This window comes from Podarcis muralis, chromosome 13 (assembly GCF_964188315.1).
Source record: "Podarcis muralis chromosome 13, rPodMur119.hap1.1, whole genome shotgun sequence".
In the NCBI taxonomy this organism is placed as follows: domain Eukaryota; kingdom Metazoa; phylum Chordata; class Lepidosauria; order Squamata; family Lacertidae; genus Podarcis; species Podarcis muralis.
Window position 1 is genome coordinate 23,709,481 of NC_135667.1, and position 17,974 is coordinate 23,727,454.

A 17,974-nucleotide genomic window follows, 5' to 3' on the forward strand; every position below is an offset into this window, starting at 1 on the left:
TACCAGGCCAATTGGTTCCCGTTTGGTGGGTTTCACCTACCTCATTGCAATTGCCGCAACATATGGCAATTTAGGCATTGAATAAGTCTTAGTCTTGGCTGGATGGGAGGTTGTAACCTTTGCCTACCCCTCCAAAGGAAAGGGTATGCTGTTAAAGGGATCTGGGAGGACTTGCTTCTGTCCAGAGGTCCAGGTGGGGGCTTGGGCCACAGCACTTCTCTAATTGGCGATCCCACGGCAGTATTCCTATTTGATGTATGTCATAGGACTCTCCTGCCTATGTATGTCATTTGATGTATGTCATAGGACTCCTCTCCTGGGCTGGAAGTCAACAATTACACTCAGTGCCTATACCAAACCTCTACATCTGTAATCAATAAAGTCATGGCCTTATTTGCCCCCAAATATGTTGTCCTGTCTGGTTATTCTATGTGGCGGTAGGGTGAGGGTGGGTAGGTGCGGCTTGAGCACTCAATTTCCTTGAAGAAACACACCAACAAGCCCAAATCAAAATAATTTTAATTGGACAGTCATATTACTTAAGGTTATGACAAACCCCTTACTCTTAATTAACAGCTTATGTCTGTAGTTTATGTCTGTGGGCCTCTTCTTCCTGGGAACGTATAAAGTTTCTGGTTAACATAATGAATCTGTATAAAGAACAACTTGAAAAATTCAAAAACTGTGAGAAGCCTCACAGAATCTGCTGTAAAGAATTGGTAATCTTTGCATGCCTAAGTTCAACATGCGGAATCTTCCATGCAGTAGAAATGAAAATACTTTCCAGGATGTTGAAATTTAGGTTTTGGAATAGTTTGTATTATTTAAGCCCCACATCTGGAAATCATACTTCTTCCTAGGAAGCAAAACAGAAAACAAAAACACAAAATGAAACTCTGTCATACATATTTCATATGAATAAATGAAATCTCAGGCATGTGGATAAAACATCAGCATGTGATTCCCACACACCAACTTTGCACTGACTCCATTAGAGATGTTCACAATAGGATATAACAGGGTTAGCGAATCTCTTGTCCATGGGCCTATTAGGCCCCCAAGTCCTCCCCATATGCTCTACACCTGACATCATATATAACACCAGGTGTGGGGCAGATAAAGGCAAAGCATTGCATACAGATCTTTCCGAGATCAACACACAGTTATTAAAAAATAAATTGGGTCAAAAAATGCATACATATAGATACAAGATGAATGCTCTGAGTATATACTGACCTCACAGAACCTTCCCAGAGCAGGATGCGTTTCCTGTCTCTTCTTAAAGCTTACATGGCTATAGGCTGGATGCAAAATTCCTTTGGGTGCCTCTGCCTTTGGGGGGAAAAGTGACAGATTATATTAGTGCTCTCCTCTTTGAAAGCCATGAAACACCCCAAACGGTGTGTGTGAGTTGGGGGTGGGGGAGACATACAGGAGGAGTAACCAGTGAGAGGTAAACTACCACCAGCAGACAGGAGCATGCCAGCATGCAGATTTGGAATGCAATCCTATACATGTCCGAAGTGGGGATGGACAACAGGTAAGTGCACATAGGATCACAACCTAAATTCACAAGAGTTGTAAAAATTAAACATCCACCGTTTTTATGTGAATGTGAAGACGCATGTCATAAACAAATGCAGCTGCTCAGTCAAATCCAGTTTGGACCTAAAAGAGATGGAAACATACGGAAGTACCCACAAAGTATCAAATGCACTGAAAAATACTGTTATAGGTTTGGGGGATTGGTCTGATTAGAATTGCTCTGCAACTCACTGAGACTGCAACATTATGCATACTAACCTGGCAGTAAATCCCACTGACCGGACTGAGGCTTATGTCTGAGTAAACATGCAAGGGATTCTGCTCTGATTCATCATTCAATGAACCAACTGGTTGTCCTTCTGGGGAGAAAAGCAATACTGGGGTTAGCAGTAAAAGTTAGGATGAAAACTATAAAACACAATCTTTGACCCTGCCCAATTTAAATCACAGGTGGGCAAACAGTGGTCTCTAATCTCATTTCCACCTCAGCCTAGATTGTAACAGGGATAATAGGGATACAGGAGTACCAGTGATGGGACACTAATTCAAGGAAGGATGCTCTACCATGCAAGAACCCATGTTTGGAGTTTAAAGAGCAGGCCCTCCTCCATTTGGCATGGACTGGCCGCATTGGAAGGGGTGGGGATATCAAATATAGGAGCCATGCTCTTTGCCACTGCATGTTAGCTCCTTTTTCTTATGAGAGAGGGAAGTGGTAGTGGGAAGGAGGGCTCACAAGCTTATTAGGGCAAGTTTTGGCTCTCCTGACATGGTTGAACACCAGCCTGCATCAATCCAGTTCAGCATGGTCAATGATCAGAGAGCAACATCTGAAGGGCCATAGCTCCCTACCACACAATTCTGCCCATTCATGCTTGCCTTTGCAACATGAGGACATAAGGGAAATGCACAGTAGATTCAGCTGGCTTGCTTGCTTGCTTGCTTGTGAGCAAGCGTCAGACCTCACATCACTTGACTACATGCTTCAATCTAGACAATAGAGGAAGAGAAAGAAAGAGATGATAAAGCATATCCTTACGTGTTTGGTTTTCTCTTTCTGGATGTCTGTGGAAAGCAAAGATTTGTGAGATATATAAAGCTGGAGGGGCAGAGAGAAGTTCTCTAGTTTCAAATGTGTATGTGGACATACATAGAAAGTTTAGAGAGTTGCTGTGAGTTTTAATTAAAAAGGTAAAGGTACCCTTGACCATTAGGTCCAGTCGTGACCGACTCTGGGGTTGCGGTGCTCATCTCGCTCTATGGGCCGAGTTTTAATTAGCTTCAATCTATTACTGTTTTAGGGACGCGGGTGGCGCTATGGGTTAAACCACAGAGCCTAGGGCTTGCCGATCAGAAGGTTGGCGGTTCGAATCCCCGCAACGGGGTGAGCTCCCATTGCTTGGTCCCTGCTCTTGCCAACCTAGCAGTTCGAACGCACATCAAAGTGCAAGTAGATAAATAGGTACCGCTCCGGCGGGAAGGTAAACGGCGTTTCCGTGTGCTGCTCTGGTGAGGCATCTGATCAAGGCCTGTATTTTAAAATGAGCTTAAATAATGGGACCTTTAAAATTTTGAAAATTTGGCTGAAAACGGGAGGGCACAAAATAAGGAAGTCTGCCCCCCCCGGACTGCAGAAATTTAAAGCAACGAAAGATCTCGCTGCAGTTATAAGAAACTTAGTTGCGAACTGTCAACCCTGAGCTGTCAAAAGTATCTCTTCCCTCCTGATCGGCAGGAGAAGGGGGAAAAAAAGACAGTCTTGTGAAGATACTCTTAATTCAAAGGGAAACAAAGTTTTTCACTGCCCTGATCCCCTGGGGACGATCTGCCAGGAGTTAACACCGGGAAAATTGTTCTTTAAAATAGGTTTGAAGTGGATATAGACTATACCTTAAATGGTGAAAAAGTTTTAAGACTTTTTAAGACTTGAATGGGACTTTGTTACAGATATTTGATTACCTAAATCTAACTGGAGAAAAAGTTCTAAATAACTTTAATGGCGGACTTTAGATTCTTTACATCCGGCTTTCTGTTTCTTTGTTCCCACTAACTTGGATACTATTAATTGCTCCCTCTTGAGGACTAAGAGGGAAAAAACTGCAAAGTAACTGACTAACAGTGGGATTTTCCATTGCAAGTTTTTCCTGTGAGAACGGCCTTGGGATATGAGTGGCATGGCAGAGGAGATAAGAACCAGATCTAAAGCTAAAGTGACACAAAAGAAAAGAGGCTCAATCTCTGGCAATACAGTGCCTGCACCGGAAAGTGTGACAGCAGCATCAATGGAATCTATGACACAGGCACTGCTTAAAATAAATCAATCCCTAGAGGCCTTAACAAAGCAATCTACAGAAAATTCAAAGAAATTGACAGAACTTACAGCAAGATTGGACTTGAACACCACGTCAGTGGCGACTAATACAGAATCTATAAATAGACTGATTCAGGAATCTACAGAAACTAGGAAAATTGCAGAGAGTGCAAGATCTGTTGCAGGGGAGACACAGGAAAAACTTGCGCCGATAGAGAAAAAGGTGAATGAGCATGAAGCGGCCCTCTCCTTATTGGAACTACAACGGAAAGAACGGAATTTGAAATTAAGACAGGTTCCAGAGAATGAAGAGGACAATCTGACGGAATTTCTCACAGAGGCAATTTTGGAAAATTGGCAAGGAGATCTGGAGGAAGATGAAGTAGAGATAACAACTGCTTTCAGACTTGGTAGAAAGCAAAGCAAGAAGTCAAGGGATTGTCTGATTACCTTCAGAACTAAAGAGGAAAGAGACAAGATACTGAACCTCCATTATCAAAAAGCTTTGGTAATTGGAAACATTCAAGTTCAAATCTTTAAGGACATCCCTAAATACATCTTGGAAGTGAGGACTTTTTATAGAGACTTGGCCAATTTGCTGAGGAAGAACTTTATACTCTTCAGGTGGGAATTTCCACAGGGGTTGTCCTTTAACTACAAAGGGAAGAAAGTAAGAATAAGAACAGTACAGGAAAAAGAACACTTTTTGGAGAGAAACCTAGAGGACCTACAGAAAGGTACGGTGGACCCGACAAGAGAAGGACAAGGATCAACACCAGAAGGAGGAGGGCTAACGGATATTGCAAATCTATCATTTGGACTACCACAACCACCAACTGAAGAGGAAGAAAAGCTTGGAGCAGTCGGAGGGTCAAACACCTAACAAACAAAATGTCACTGCAACTTCTTAGCTGGAATTGTAATGGCTTGAACCTCCCCAGAAAAAAACGACAAGTGTTTCATATTTTGAAAAGGGAACAACTGGATCTGATATGTCTACAGGAAACCCATATAACCAGAGCACACAGGAAACTGTTGGTGAACAAAAGATTAGGACAAGAATTTATATCTTCTGATAAAGTAAAAAAGAGAGGAGTAGTGATTTATGCAAAAGAAAAATTGGACCCAAAAATGAAATTTAAGGATGAAGAAGGAAGATATTTGGCAATTGAAGTACAGATTCAGGGGGAAAAATATTTGATAATTGGAATATACGCACCAAATGATGGGAAGGCAGAATTTTTTAAGAAGTTGCATGAGATCTTACTGGACTACCTCGACTGCAAAATAATAATGATGGGGGACATGAACGGAGTGGTCTCCACAAACATGGATAAGGCACAAAGACAGACAATTTCTAAAGAAGGAAGACTACCAAAGACTTTCTTCGAGATGACGGAAAATATGGACTTGATTGACATCTGGAGAACAAGGAACCCTCTCGAGAGAGAGGGAACATTTTTCTCGGAATCTAAAATGACATGGACAAGAATTGACCAAATCTGGGTATCTAGTGTGATGGCTACAAAGATTAAGAAAGTAGAAATCTGCCCAAAAACCTGCTCCGACCATAACGCTGTAAAGATGGAAATGAAAATGACAACAACTGGATCCTTTAGATGGAGAATGAATGACTCCTTATTTAGAGATGAACAATTCTGTAAAAAGGCCCTAAAGACATTGAAAGATTACTTTGAGATAAACTTGAGAACAGAAGTTGAAAAAAGAATAATTTGGGACGCGAGTAAAGCCGTGATGCGAGGCTTCCTGATACAACAGAATTCAATCAAGAGGAAAAAGCAAAATGAAAGGAAAGAAAGAATTTTAGAAAAAATGAAGGAAGGAGAAAAGAAACTGAGGTCAAAACCAAAGTCTCAAGAAATTTTGAGAGAAATAAAGTATTACCAGACGCAATATATGGAGCTGACAAATCAAGAGATAGAATGGAAAATCAAACAAATGAGACAAAGGACTTTCGAGTCAGCAGACAAATGTGGGAAGCTTCTTGCATGGCAATTGAAAAAGAGGCAAAAACTGAATACAGTCACCTGTCTGGAGATAGAGGGAAAGAATATTCATAAGCCAAATGAGATAAGTAATTGTTTCCAAAGTTTTTTTAGGAAATTATACACACAAGGGCCAGTGAACGAACAAGAAATAGATGAATTCCTTAAAAATCATGGACTACCTAAAATTTCAGAACAGGGCAAGTTGACTCTGAATGAGAAAATAACAGAACAAGAAATAGAGGAGGCCATTCAAAAAGCACAACTGGGAAAGTCTCCAGGACCAGATGGTTTGACGGCCAGATATTATAAAGCTTTGAAAGAATGTTTAGTGCAACCATTGAAAGAAGTCTGCAACGAAATACTGGAGGGGAAAAAGGCACCTGAAACGTGGAAAGAGGCTTTTATCTCACTTATACCAAAGACTGAGACTGAAAAGAATCAGGTTAAGAACTACCGCCCGATATCATTACTAAATGTGGATTACAAAATTTTTGCAGACATTTTAGCAAAAAGACTGAAGAAAGTATTGATAGGTGAGATTCATAAGGATCAAGCTGGCTTTCTCCCGGGAAGACATATGTCTGACAATGTGAGGAATATAATAGACATTGTGGAACTGCTGGAAATGAACATTAATAGGAAAGCGGTTTTGATTTTTGTGGACGCGGAGAAAGCCTTTGACAACATTTGTTGGAGTTTTATGAAAAAGAATCTCCAAGGGATGGGGGTAGGCCAAGGTTTTGAAAATGGTATAGGTGCAATATACTCTGAGCAGAAGGCAAAGCTAATTGTGAATAATGTGGTAACGGAAGAGATAGCTATAGAGAAAGGAACACGACAGGGATGCCCTATTTCCCCTCTACTTTTCATACTGGTCCTGGAGGTTTTGTTAAATATGATTAGAAAGGACCAGTTGGTTAAAGGAATTCAGGTCGGAGTGAAAGAGTATAAACTAAGGGCATTTGCAGATGACCTAGTTTTGACTCTACAGCAGCCAAACACTAGTACAAAAAGAGTTTTAGAACTGATTGAGATATTTGGTCAAGTCGCAGGATTTAAATTGAACAAACAAAAAACTAAAGTGTTGGAGAAAAACCTAACAAATGAAGAAAAAGAGACATTTCAGAATGAAACAGGTTTGGGGATAGCAAAGAAAGTGAAGTACTTGGGGGTGAATTTGACAGCGAAAAATGTGAACTTATTTAAAGACAATTATGATAAATGTTGGACAGAAGTTAAGAAAGATTTAGACATATGGTCAAGGCTGAAACTTTCCTTGTTAGGCAGAATTGCTGTTATCAAAATGAATGTATTGCCTAGAATGTTATTTCTGTTTCAGACATTACAAATAATAGACAAGATGGACTGTTTCAAGAGGTGGCAGAAAGACATATCGAAGTTTGTTTGGCAGGGCAAAAAGCCAAGAATAAAATTTAAGACGTTAACAGATGCAAAAGATAGAGGGGGTTTTGCCCTGCCGGACTTAAGACTTTACTATGAATCAGCAGCGTTTTGCTGGTTGAAAGACTGGCTGCTCCTCGAGAATACAGATATTTTGGATCTTGAAGGATTTGATAACAGATTTGGTTGGCATGCATATATATGGTATGACAAGGTAAAAGTGCACAAAGGTTTTAAGAACCATATGGTGAGGAAAGCTTTGTGTAATGTTTGGATAAGGTATAAAGATTTGTTTGAAAGTAGAACCCCTAGGTGGCTGTCACCAATGGAGGCAAAAGAGGTGAAAAAATTGAATATGGGTTCTAATTGGCCTAAATATTCTGAAATTATAGAACAGGATGGTGAAAAAGTAAAATTGCAGAGTTTCGAGAAGCTGAAGTTTAAGGTGAGAGATTGGTTACATTACCGACAGATAAATGAAGTATTTAAACAGGACAGAAAGAAAGGCTTCCAAGTGGAGAAGTCAAAACTAGAAACAGAACTGTTAGAACACAATACTAAAAATTTGTCAAGAATGTACAACTTGCTGTTGAAATGGAATACCCAAGATGAAATGGTGAAATCTAGTATGATTAAATGGGCACAGGACATGGGGCATGACATTGAGCTTGCTGACTGGGAGCAGTTATGGACCACTGGTGTTAAATTCACGGCATGTAATGCCTTAAGAGAAAACATTATGAAAATGATCTACAGGTGGTACATGACTCCGGCTAAGTTAGCAAAGATCTATCATCTGCCCAATAACAAGTGTTGGAAATGTAATGAAACGGAGGGAACCTTCTATCACCTTTGGTGGACCTGCCCGAAGATTAAGGCTTTCTGGGAAATGATCTATAATGAAATTAAAAAAGTTCTGAAGAGAACCTTTATTAAAAAACCAGAGGCCTTTCTCTTGGGCATGGTGGGCCAAATGGTGCCAAAGAAGGATAGGACATTTTTTATGTATGCCACAACAGCAGCAAGAATCCTCCTAGCAAAGTATTGGAAGACGCAAGATTTACCCACGTTGGAAGAATGGCAGACGAAGGTGATTGACTATATGGGACTGGCAGAGATGACTGGCAGAATTCGAGACTGGGGGAAAGAGGCGGTGGATGAAGATTGGAACAAATTCAAAGTATATCTTAAAAACTGTTGCAATTTGGAAAATTAGGGGCTCAGGGTAATAAGAGATAAAGAACTACAGTTGTATTAATAACTTATGGAAGTTAAATTTATGAAATATAAACAAGTTTATTATGAAAGGGTTGCTGAAAAATCTTGAAACAAGAATGCAGAAAAGGGGTGGTACGGGGAAGTCGATTTTGTGTTTGTTTATGTTTTTGCTTTGTTTCTTTTTTACTTATGAAAAACTAATAAAAATTTATTTAAAAAAAATAATAAATAAAATAAATAAAATGAGCTTAAATATATATTTGCAAATGTTTGTATGTTTCATGCCAGTCAGAAAGCAGCTGGCTAAGTACTTTGGCAGTTGTTTATCTTCCTGCTCTCTTGAACAAGGGCCTCCCTGATTTATAGCAGTAACAGGAGACAAGTTTCTCAAAGTTGTAAAAGGAAATTACAGGCTGGGAGCAAATGTTACACTGACCCTACATATTATAGAATACAATCAAGCTGCAAAAACACTAATTAAGATTTACTGTTTAACAGAAAATAATACCATGTGCCTCCCATCAGACTCTAGCCATATTTTCCTAAGGTTTAGAGAGTTAAAGGGCAATAAATTTTGGGAAGAGCTAATGGAAAAAGCAGCTGGCTGGGAAAAGGGGGGGGGGTGTAAACTGAAGAGGCTTCTTTTGAAGCTGTTTTTACTGAATTCCTTTTTACTTTGCAAAGGCCTTTTCCTCTAAAAAGCTATCTATGTTATGTATGAGATTTGTTGGCTTAATATAACAATGCAAAGGATTTAGAAAGTAAGAAATGTTAGATTCTTATTTCATTGATGGTGTGTGAGAATGTGAACCCAAGATCTCTGTTTAGATAGAATTTAATACCATGAGCCATTTGTTTTAGCCATTTGTTTTGGAATGTAGGGCAACAAGGACAAAAGGTGATCTGGTAATTAAGGTGCCTTGTCGAGGCAAATGTAAGATATATGGCTATTTGTCTGCCATTTATGGATAGAAGGAAATATAGCTCTTTGTCTCCCATAAAAGGTAATAGGAAATGGGTGTATCTTTTATGATTGGTTCTAGCAAACAGCCAATAGGAATTTCAACCAGGCTGATTGGACAGAGGCAGCCAAAGGAGGAGCAAGGGGGCTGGGCTGAGGAAATATAAGTGCTGGCCATCAGGGCTGGAGGCAGGCAGAGCTTTTGGTAACCATATACCACTGTGCCTATCATTTATTTGTCTGACAAATAAATTATTATTTTAATTTCTCTATTGCTGCGTTGAATATTTCATTCCAGCTAAGCGTTAACCACGAGCAGGGTGCTACACTGGTTCGCCAGAAGCGGCTTAGTCATGCTGGCCACATGATCCGGAAGCTGTACGCCGGCTCCCTCGGCCAATAAAGTGAGATGGGCGCTGCAACCCCAGAGTCGGCCACGACTGGACCTAATGGTCAGGGGTCCCTTTACCTGTATTACTGTTTTAACTTTTTGTATAAATTATTGTTGTAAATTTTATTGTTTTATCTCTTTTGTAAACTGCTTTGAGGTTTTTCTACAATCAAGCAGTATATAATTTTTATGAAATACATTAATATATATCTCAAGATATTAAACTAAATTCAAAGATTAGCATGGGTTCTATTTATTATTATTTATTAAGTTTGTATGCTGTCCTTCATCTGCAGATCTCAGGGTGGTTCACAACAAAAACACAGACATTATATGTCTGCAATAACATTCCAGCAGGCAACTTCATTTAAAGCCAAATTCTCTCTCTTCCCATGGAGAATCAGCTTCCCACACTTCCCTAAATCTACCTATGGGTGTTGTGCTCACAAAACAAGTATTAAAGAGTGGAAAGAAACTTAAGAGCCCCAGCTCAAGTGGAGAACAAACTGCCCCCATACAACATCTTGTCTGACCCTTCTAAAAGAGCAGGCGCTTCACTATATTAACTCATTTTTAAAAATATGATTAGATATAGTGCCGTACAACATTACTACTTGATAAATGACTGTCTGAATTTACCCATCAAGTTTTGCTACTTTATTACTGTGAGGAATAGAGGAAGTTGTCTCTGCTTGCAAATGAGTAATTTCTATTTAACCCAGGAGAAGATATGAAAGCATTAGTTCCAGTTACGATATGAAGCAAGTTTAGGCATGACCGATATCCAGAAAAGAAATTGTTGCCCAGAATATGCTGTTCTAAAGAACAAAGGTGCTTTACTATATTTCCTGCATATAGAATCACACTTTACTGAATTGAAGGCATAATTATTAAAGTCTCATTACACCTACCTGGTTGCTCTCCATTGGATTATACCTGAGAGAGAGATACAGTGTACATTGGATCATCTTAGATCAATCTCTTCATAGCTGCTATGACGTAACACCACAATTATAAGACACATTGAACCATAAGGCGGCAGACATAAATGGGGAAAGTTCTAGACAGCTATTCAAAACTTGCTCCTCCCTGGGACATCATCCCACTTGTTCCTCCAATATGAGGGACAGTAGCGGTCATTCCTTCAACATGACATTTGTTCATTATATGTGCACACACCTTGCAGTGTGATTGCTGGAGTGGACATGCAGACAGCATGCCAGAACATTATCATGCATATGTTGCCCATCCAGGAGAATCAAGCAATAAGATGAATGTGTGCACAGTGTCATGTCAGAGGCATCATCCACATCCACCACTGAAGTAAGTTGGTTGTAACATAAAACCTAGCAAGGCAGGATTGCAGAGGGCTCATTTTAGTAGTTAGTTTTAATTATGATTGCTATATTTTGCTTGAACATTACCTCTTTTCTCCAGCACATAAAACAGTGCAGCACAGATAAAGATGGAAGCAGTTGTAATTCCAAATCCTAATGCTAAGGGCAGGAAAAAAATAATGAATGCATCAATCCACTTTATTCAAAGGATGGAAAAGCTAAGGCAGCAAAAGGAAATGTGTTATACAATGGTGCATGCATAGTAAAGGTGGATACATCAAGCAACATTCAATGATAGTAAACCCTGAAAGTCTGAATTGCTAAAAAGAACAGTTTTTATTTTCATTTGTTAGATTTATATACTTCCCTTCATCAAAAGATCTCAGGGCAGTTCACAAGAAGCTGATTTGTCCAGATTTCTGAAATGTGGCATGGAGTACCCAAAGATTGATTATTGTGATTTCAGACATGCCCACTGAAACATGCTTATGATACAGTGTGTCTGCTGCTGTGGAACTTACAACAGAGCAACTCATGGGATCAGGGAGGTTTGCAAGCAAGAGTCTGGTAACAAGTAATAGATGTACTAGGCTTTGGGTTGGGGAAAGCTCAGGTGCAAGGGCTAAATGTCTAGCCCTAGGGGTGTTCCCCAGGCCACAACCCTCACCAGCCCTGCTTTGCATCCACTTGAGTGATTCTTGGCTGCCTGGAATGTATTACTGAACTCTAATGCTTCTTGTCTGCCTTGGTTGTAGAGTCAGGTGTATGTGCATAGAAAGATAAAATCCAAATGTGTTGCTCTGCCCACTTTTGCTTCTGGTTTCACCCACCAATGGCATGTGACCCTCAAAAAGTTGCCTCAAAGGGCATATGGCCACATTCAACCCTAGAATAGATTAAAAACTACTTACCTAAGGAAATTTCAAAACCTGTGAATTGAAAGCAAATGGGTTATACAAAAATTCTCTCTTTTTTACTTTTCAATTTGTATTGCCTTTTACAAATTTATAAGAAACAGTATGTCAACCAACCAATCTTCCAGTCTCTGATCACTTAGGTTTTACAGTGGTACCTCGGGATGCGACCGGGATCCGTTCTGGAGCCCCGTTCACATCCCGAATGGAACGCAAGATGCGACGGCGCATCTGCGCGTGCGCGGGTTGCATTTGTCCACTTCCACGCATGCGCATGACATCATTTTGAGCATCTGCGCATGTGCGAGCGGCAAAACTCAGAAGTAACGCGCTCCATTACTTCTGGGTTGCCGCGGAGCGCAACTCGAACGCGCTCAACCCGAAGCACATTCAACTCGAGGTATGACTGTATAATCTATGGCTTCAAAATGACCTATATAATTTCTTTCCTTTTGAGATGAGAATCATCCCTTCCTATTCTTCCTGCTAGAGTATCATTGCATAAGGGATTCGGCATAGGGACTTCTCAGTGGCTTTCAGGAGCCCTGGAATAGATAGCAGTGCCTGCTGGGCTCTGTGATTCATGGGACTTTTGCATCTTCACCCAGTGATGGAACGTCAATTCATCAAATAGCCAAAGAAAGCTTACAACAAGAGTCCTGTGGCATTTGGGTTTTAGAGTAAAAACTCACTTACCTAAGGAATCTGCATTATTTGAGGCACCTGTGAATTGGATAAAAGTGGATAACTGGATAAATGTGAAAGATGTAATTGCATTTCTTACCACTTCTGCTGTAGCTGAGAATTCACTCCATTTCTATGGTGCTTGCAGAGGTATAACAACATAGGGGTTACTGCCTATTTGAAGATCAGCCAAGGTGTTATAAATGATTCACATTTATTACAATATCATTTAGAGCAGCTGGAGGAAAGAAATGCCCTTTGTGCTTTCTGCTCAGGAGGTACTGAACATAATGGGTTAGTTGCCGACTAATTTAGGTTGCATTCCTATACCTACTTACCTAGAAGTAAACCTCAATAAATTAATGACACGTCTCAGTAGACATTAATAGGATTGTGCATTAGTCACACTTATTTCCCATTGAAATCCATGTGACAGTCATTATTAGTCTCACTAGTTTCAATGGGAAGTGCAACTAAATTAGTCTTGATCCAATCCTAATGTTTACCCCATTTACTGAAAATTCAATAAGCCATAGAACAGACCCAATAAAACATAAGCAAGAACTTAACTAGCACACACATACACAATCAATAAACAGTAGAATCATAAGACTCTATCAAATACCTGGTAAATAGTTCTATCCCCCCCAAAATGGATGTTAATGATGGTGCCAGGTTAACTTCACTGATGATGGGAGCTTTCATCCAACATCTTCTGAAGGCTATCAGGTTAGGGAAGGCTGATTTATACCCGTATGACAGATTTAGCTGTGCCACTCTCTTACAGTTTACCAGTATATTTAAATCTCTGCTTCTAAAAACACTGTCTTTTGTTGTGGTGTAAGACTTTCCAGTAACTTCCCCTTTCCACCATCCATCTTTCAGATATACGGTTCTCAAAGGTTCCTTCAGAACTTTTATTTTCTTCACCTTTGCTCTATGGTATCATGACATGCCATGCACCCAGTAACTAACAAGGCTTTCAGCTAAACAACTGGTGAAATCCAGCTTATGTGCTTATGTAAGATTTACAATAGGCAGCTCTAACGTGTATGTGAACTGTGGACTTGTTGGATATTGTTGGTAGGGTATATGTGTTTATCTATTACTAGAACCACTTTATTTGAGGTTAAGAATGGACTCATTTCCTGCTCGGCTTGTTAAAGTATTATCATTGTCATTGTTTTGTATTTGAACTTCAAACTTCATGATTCTACATATTTTGAAAGTGAAACAGGGCCACCCACATTTAAAGTAGTGGCTTCAGTGAACTCTGGGACTTCCCAGGTATGCAGAAGTGGGTATATTTTTTTATAAAACATGAAATGAGAACTGAGACTATTTATTGGCTTCCAGGACCATGAGGCTGTCAAAGCCTCTTGAGCCCCTAACACTTTAAAGTATCCTGTAGGGAGAATTATGGTGGGATGACTAGCAGAAACTATTCCCACATAAACAGCAGTAAAAGCAGGGCTGCGGGTAGCGGGGAGGGGCTGTTGCCCCTGAACCTAAGCATTCTGAAGGATGAAGAATACAAAGGTGTAATTTTCCTACTCACAAGCCCTAAACAGCATTATAAGCCTAATGTTAGGGGTGAGGTTTACCTTAGATACTTTGCTGTGGCTTCCCACTTGTTACAATCATTCCTTCTAATAAGGAGCTAGGATTGCCATGGCTCAGTTTGAGAGAAGAGTGCATAATTAGCATAATTACCTGCATGTATCCTGAAATCTTCATTGAAGTCTGTTCTCCAAGTCCCCCTTTCTAAATAATAATAATAATAATAATAATAATAATAATAATAATAATAATAAACCAGAAATGAGGAGGAGGAATCAGCAGCAATCAAAGTAGTTGAAGCCTAAAGGAAATAAACTCAAAGCATTTTGGGTAGCATTAATGTATCACAATAGAAAATTTCCATTCTTGATTCACCAGGAAAATTAGAGTTTTCTATAAAAACTATTTCATTTGTAGTTTTCTTACCTGAAACATAAAGGTTCTTGGCATCACTTGGAGAGGAATTATTCACCTGGTTGTTTTTATCCTTGTTCTGGTACATGCAAGAAAGCTGTCTTGTACTTGCTCTCGATATTTTATAAGAGAATTTATATAAAAATATTGCATCCTTTTGCTTCTGACTTTTGATTTCTACCCTGTCTTCACAGAGAATAATTCTGGTAAAAGGAGAGACTGGTGGTATTTGACACTTAACCAAAACTTCATCTGCTTCATCACTGGGTGAGCTTTCCAGAAATATGTTTGGTTTGGTAAGAGTACCTGTAGAAATGAGAAAACAACCCACTTAATTGCATACACATATGAAAGTTTGTGTAGCATTTGACTAGTTTATAATTTTCAGTCCATTTCCTGTGCCAGGAATCCATTAAAGACAGTGTATATTTTGTCCAGACAACTCATGATATTGTTGAACATAATATAGCATATTGTTTTAAAACTGTAAAATTCCAATCAATGGGGACTCCAGTCAGGATTTGTACTGTGGTGAGCAGTTCCTCTCATTGTTCTCTTCCCAAACATTCCTCTGGAGCTGCTAATTGCATCAGGAAGAAAGTTCCCGTTCGTACAAAATGGAAATTAGCTTCTAATGCAAATAGCAGCAGCTGCTAAGTGATATTGGGACCATGATGGAGCAGAAGGGTAAACTCCTTCTCCCTGTGTTCCACAATGGGAGCAACACTTACCTGGGGTGCGACAAGTCTGTTGCTTTGTGAGATAAATACCTTAGGTTTTTTAAAAAAAAATTCATGCAACATGAGTATGATTGTGTACATTGAATTAGGACACAACTGATATTACTAGCACTCCTCTAATAGTATATTGGCATTCATCTATATAGCTATGGTGCAAGAGTTCTTATTAATCAATACTAACTAGTCACGTGTTTCTAATAACCTCCTGCACTGCCATCAGCAGCATGAATGAATGACTCTTTATTTGCATCAGCTACCAGCCATCACAATAAAACAAACAAAATGTGGTATACAGAGTATAAAAGTAAATAGTCAAATAATGGATCTTATTCTAATTGCCCCAGCTAAAAACCTTGCAACCTTTGCTGTCACCTGCTTATCTTGGTCTGCCAAGAGAAAGGACACTGTAACAGTGGTTGGGTGACCAGGAATGGTCAATAATAGAGGAGTGATAACCATACTCCTCAAATCTTTATAAAGAGTGCAAGCCAGAAGGACAAGAGCAGTATGAACTGCATGTGCTTGATGAACTGGACTGTGCTCCACAAAAACCTAGATAGATAATATATTCAGATTCCACTCTGTTAGAGGTTCACATAGTCAGTGGCATAGCATGGGTTGCCAGTGCCCAGGGCCATGTAGAGGGATGGAAATAGATGGAGTACACCTGTGCATTCATCCGCCTAATGGCATCCACATCACCCAGGAGATCGCAGCCACAGAGATAAGAAGAGTCATTCCATTTTCAGCAGAGGTCACTTTTGGTTCGCATGGAGAAGCCGTTTTCAATGGAGCCCAGTGATAGAAGCACACAGCTGTATTGAAGCAACACCAGGTGTTGGAATTTTATGCCCTTAACAATTTTGTGCCTGGGGCAACCACCCATGTGCCCCACCATGCTACACCACTGCACATAATTCTGCTCATAAACAAGCCCCTCTAGCCTAAACTAGAAGTGTGCCAGTCTGTTAAACATGTGTACATCTAGTTTGGTTCTTAGCTGCCTTTAAATATCTACACAGAGGGAATGCCCTTTAAATATATTTCTACTGGATGAGCTATTTGCACACCAAAAAACAATCCTTACAAAACTAAAGCTGTTTTTCCTGTCTGTCTAGGGTCCAAGTCACATGTTACCCTTTTAAGGAGGTATCACCCATTTCCCAAACTTCCCACACCTATATTAACAGGATAATAATGGCAAAGAAGTGGTGTGGAAATAGCAGTGAGGTGGAAAAAGCAAGATTTTTTTTTGCAAAAAGGGCAACACCTCCCACAATGAGAGCAACACTTACCTGGGGTGGGACAAGTCTCTTGCCTTGTGAGATGAATACCTTTAAAAGTGAACATACTGTAATAAGATTTTAGTAGCAAGGAAATACTGATTTTGACCTCTTTGAAAGGCAGCAGTGTCATTCAGATGCATGAATCCTTGAGAATACTTAGATTTGCACCTCAAATAAAGACTTACATTACTCTGAAATCACAACTCAATATATGATGCAAAAATACTGTGATATCATTTATTTTCCCATTATTATTTCCCATTACTATGCACTAAAATTAATATGATCATTTGGGGTAGTTTGGAATATGACACTGGAGTGTTTGATCAAAGAGAGGAGAGTCAAAATCCCATTTCTACAGTAGCACTTTTTAAAATAATTTTTATTTTTGTATTTTCTATTTTACATAAACAAATGGATTAAAAACATAAACATACAATCCCTTCTGACTTCCTTCCCCCCATTGTGGATCTTAATGTGATGATTTCTCCCTCTGCAACTCTATCATAACTCTATTTTTATAAATCCTTTGTCAATCCATAGTTCAAATTGTTACCACAAGTTTTCTGTCAATCCTACCAATGTATGTAGTTGTTTACAATAGCTTTTCAAATAAATTATAAACTTTCCCCATTCTTTGTTAAATACCTCCTCACTACAGTAGCACTTTTGGAATCTCCACTCACAATTTTCCAGCAATTGCTTTTTGTATCCAAGTCCTTGGATGACTGACAACAATGGGAAAGGAATTTAGCAACTCTGTAAGAGTGGTTCTTTTTTCATTATAATCCCGACTATTATATAATTGCAGTTTTTAAAATGCTCCAAGCACCAATTGGCTAGATAAACTAACATGATTCTTTATATTATATTATAAATCACTCCACTTTAAATGTATTCCCTGTTAACCCTTAATATACTCACAGCAAAGGCAGAGCCCCAGCAGAAGTATCATTACAAATATAGCAGCAGTTCCTCTTTGTGCAAACTGGACAGAGGTTTCTGCTGCTCACACAGCATTTCCTACGCTTCAGAATGAGATGCTTTATGCGTAGCACACCATTCCCTGTTCCTAATTTGCATGGAAGTTTGAAACAGAAGCAGTACACTTAATACGGACCTGCAGTTTATATGCCTCTGTACCACACAATAACCTTTGCCAACCACATATAAAATAGTGACATCTATGCTGGCTTGGTCATG

The 17,974-nt window shown here is 39.4% G+C and overlaps 1 protein-coding gene across 1 annotated transcript; it reads right to left on the reverse strand.

Moving 5' to 3' along the window:
- Nucleotides 1-330: 330 nt before the first annotated feature.
- Nucleotides 331-17,791, reverse strand: LOC114583097 (uncharacterized). The gene is made up of 12 exons (XM_077917206.1): nucleotides 17,696-17,791; nucleotides 16,781-16,819; nucleotides 14,758-15,051; nucleotides 14,485-14,535; nucleotides 12,784-12,810; nucleotides 12,085-12,102; nucleotides 11,261-11,332; nucleotides 10,748-10,772; nucleotides 2,585-2,610; nucleotides 1,804-1,904; nucleotides 1,237-1,332; nucleotides 331-856 (listed from the first exon to the last, which is right to left on the reverse strand). Exons 1-12 carry the CDS (start codon nucleotides 17,724-17,726, stop codon nucleotides 845-847), a joined length of 792 nt encoding a protein of 263 aa, XP_077773332.1. The 5' UTR covers nucleotides 17,727-17,791; the 3' UTR covers nucleotides 331-844.
- Between the last annotated feature and the right edge of the window lie 183 nt (nucleotides 17,792-17,974).

Bases quoted from the DNA above. Each gene is read 5' to 3' on its own strand.
- LOC114583097 (XM_077917206.1), bottom strand. From the start codon at position 17,726: ATGATACTTCTGCTGGGGCTCTGCCTTTGCT. The intron at 16,820-17,695 runs GTGAGTATATTA...TCACTTTTAAAG, and splicing joins GCTGGGGCTCTGCCTTTGCT to GTATTCATCTCACAAGGCAA. The intron at 14,536-14,757 runs GTAAGAAAACTA...ATTATTATTTAG, and splicing joins CAAGAACCTTTATGTTTCAG to AAAGGGGGACTTGGAGAACA.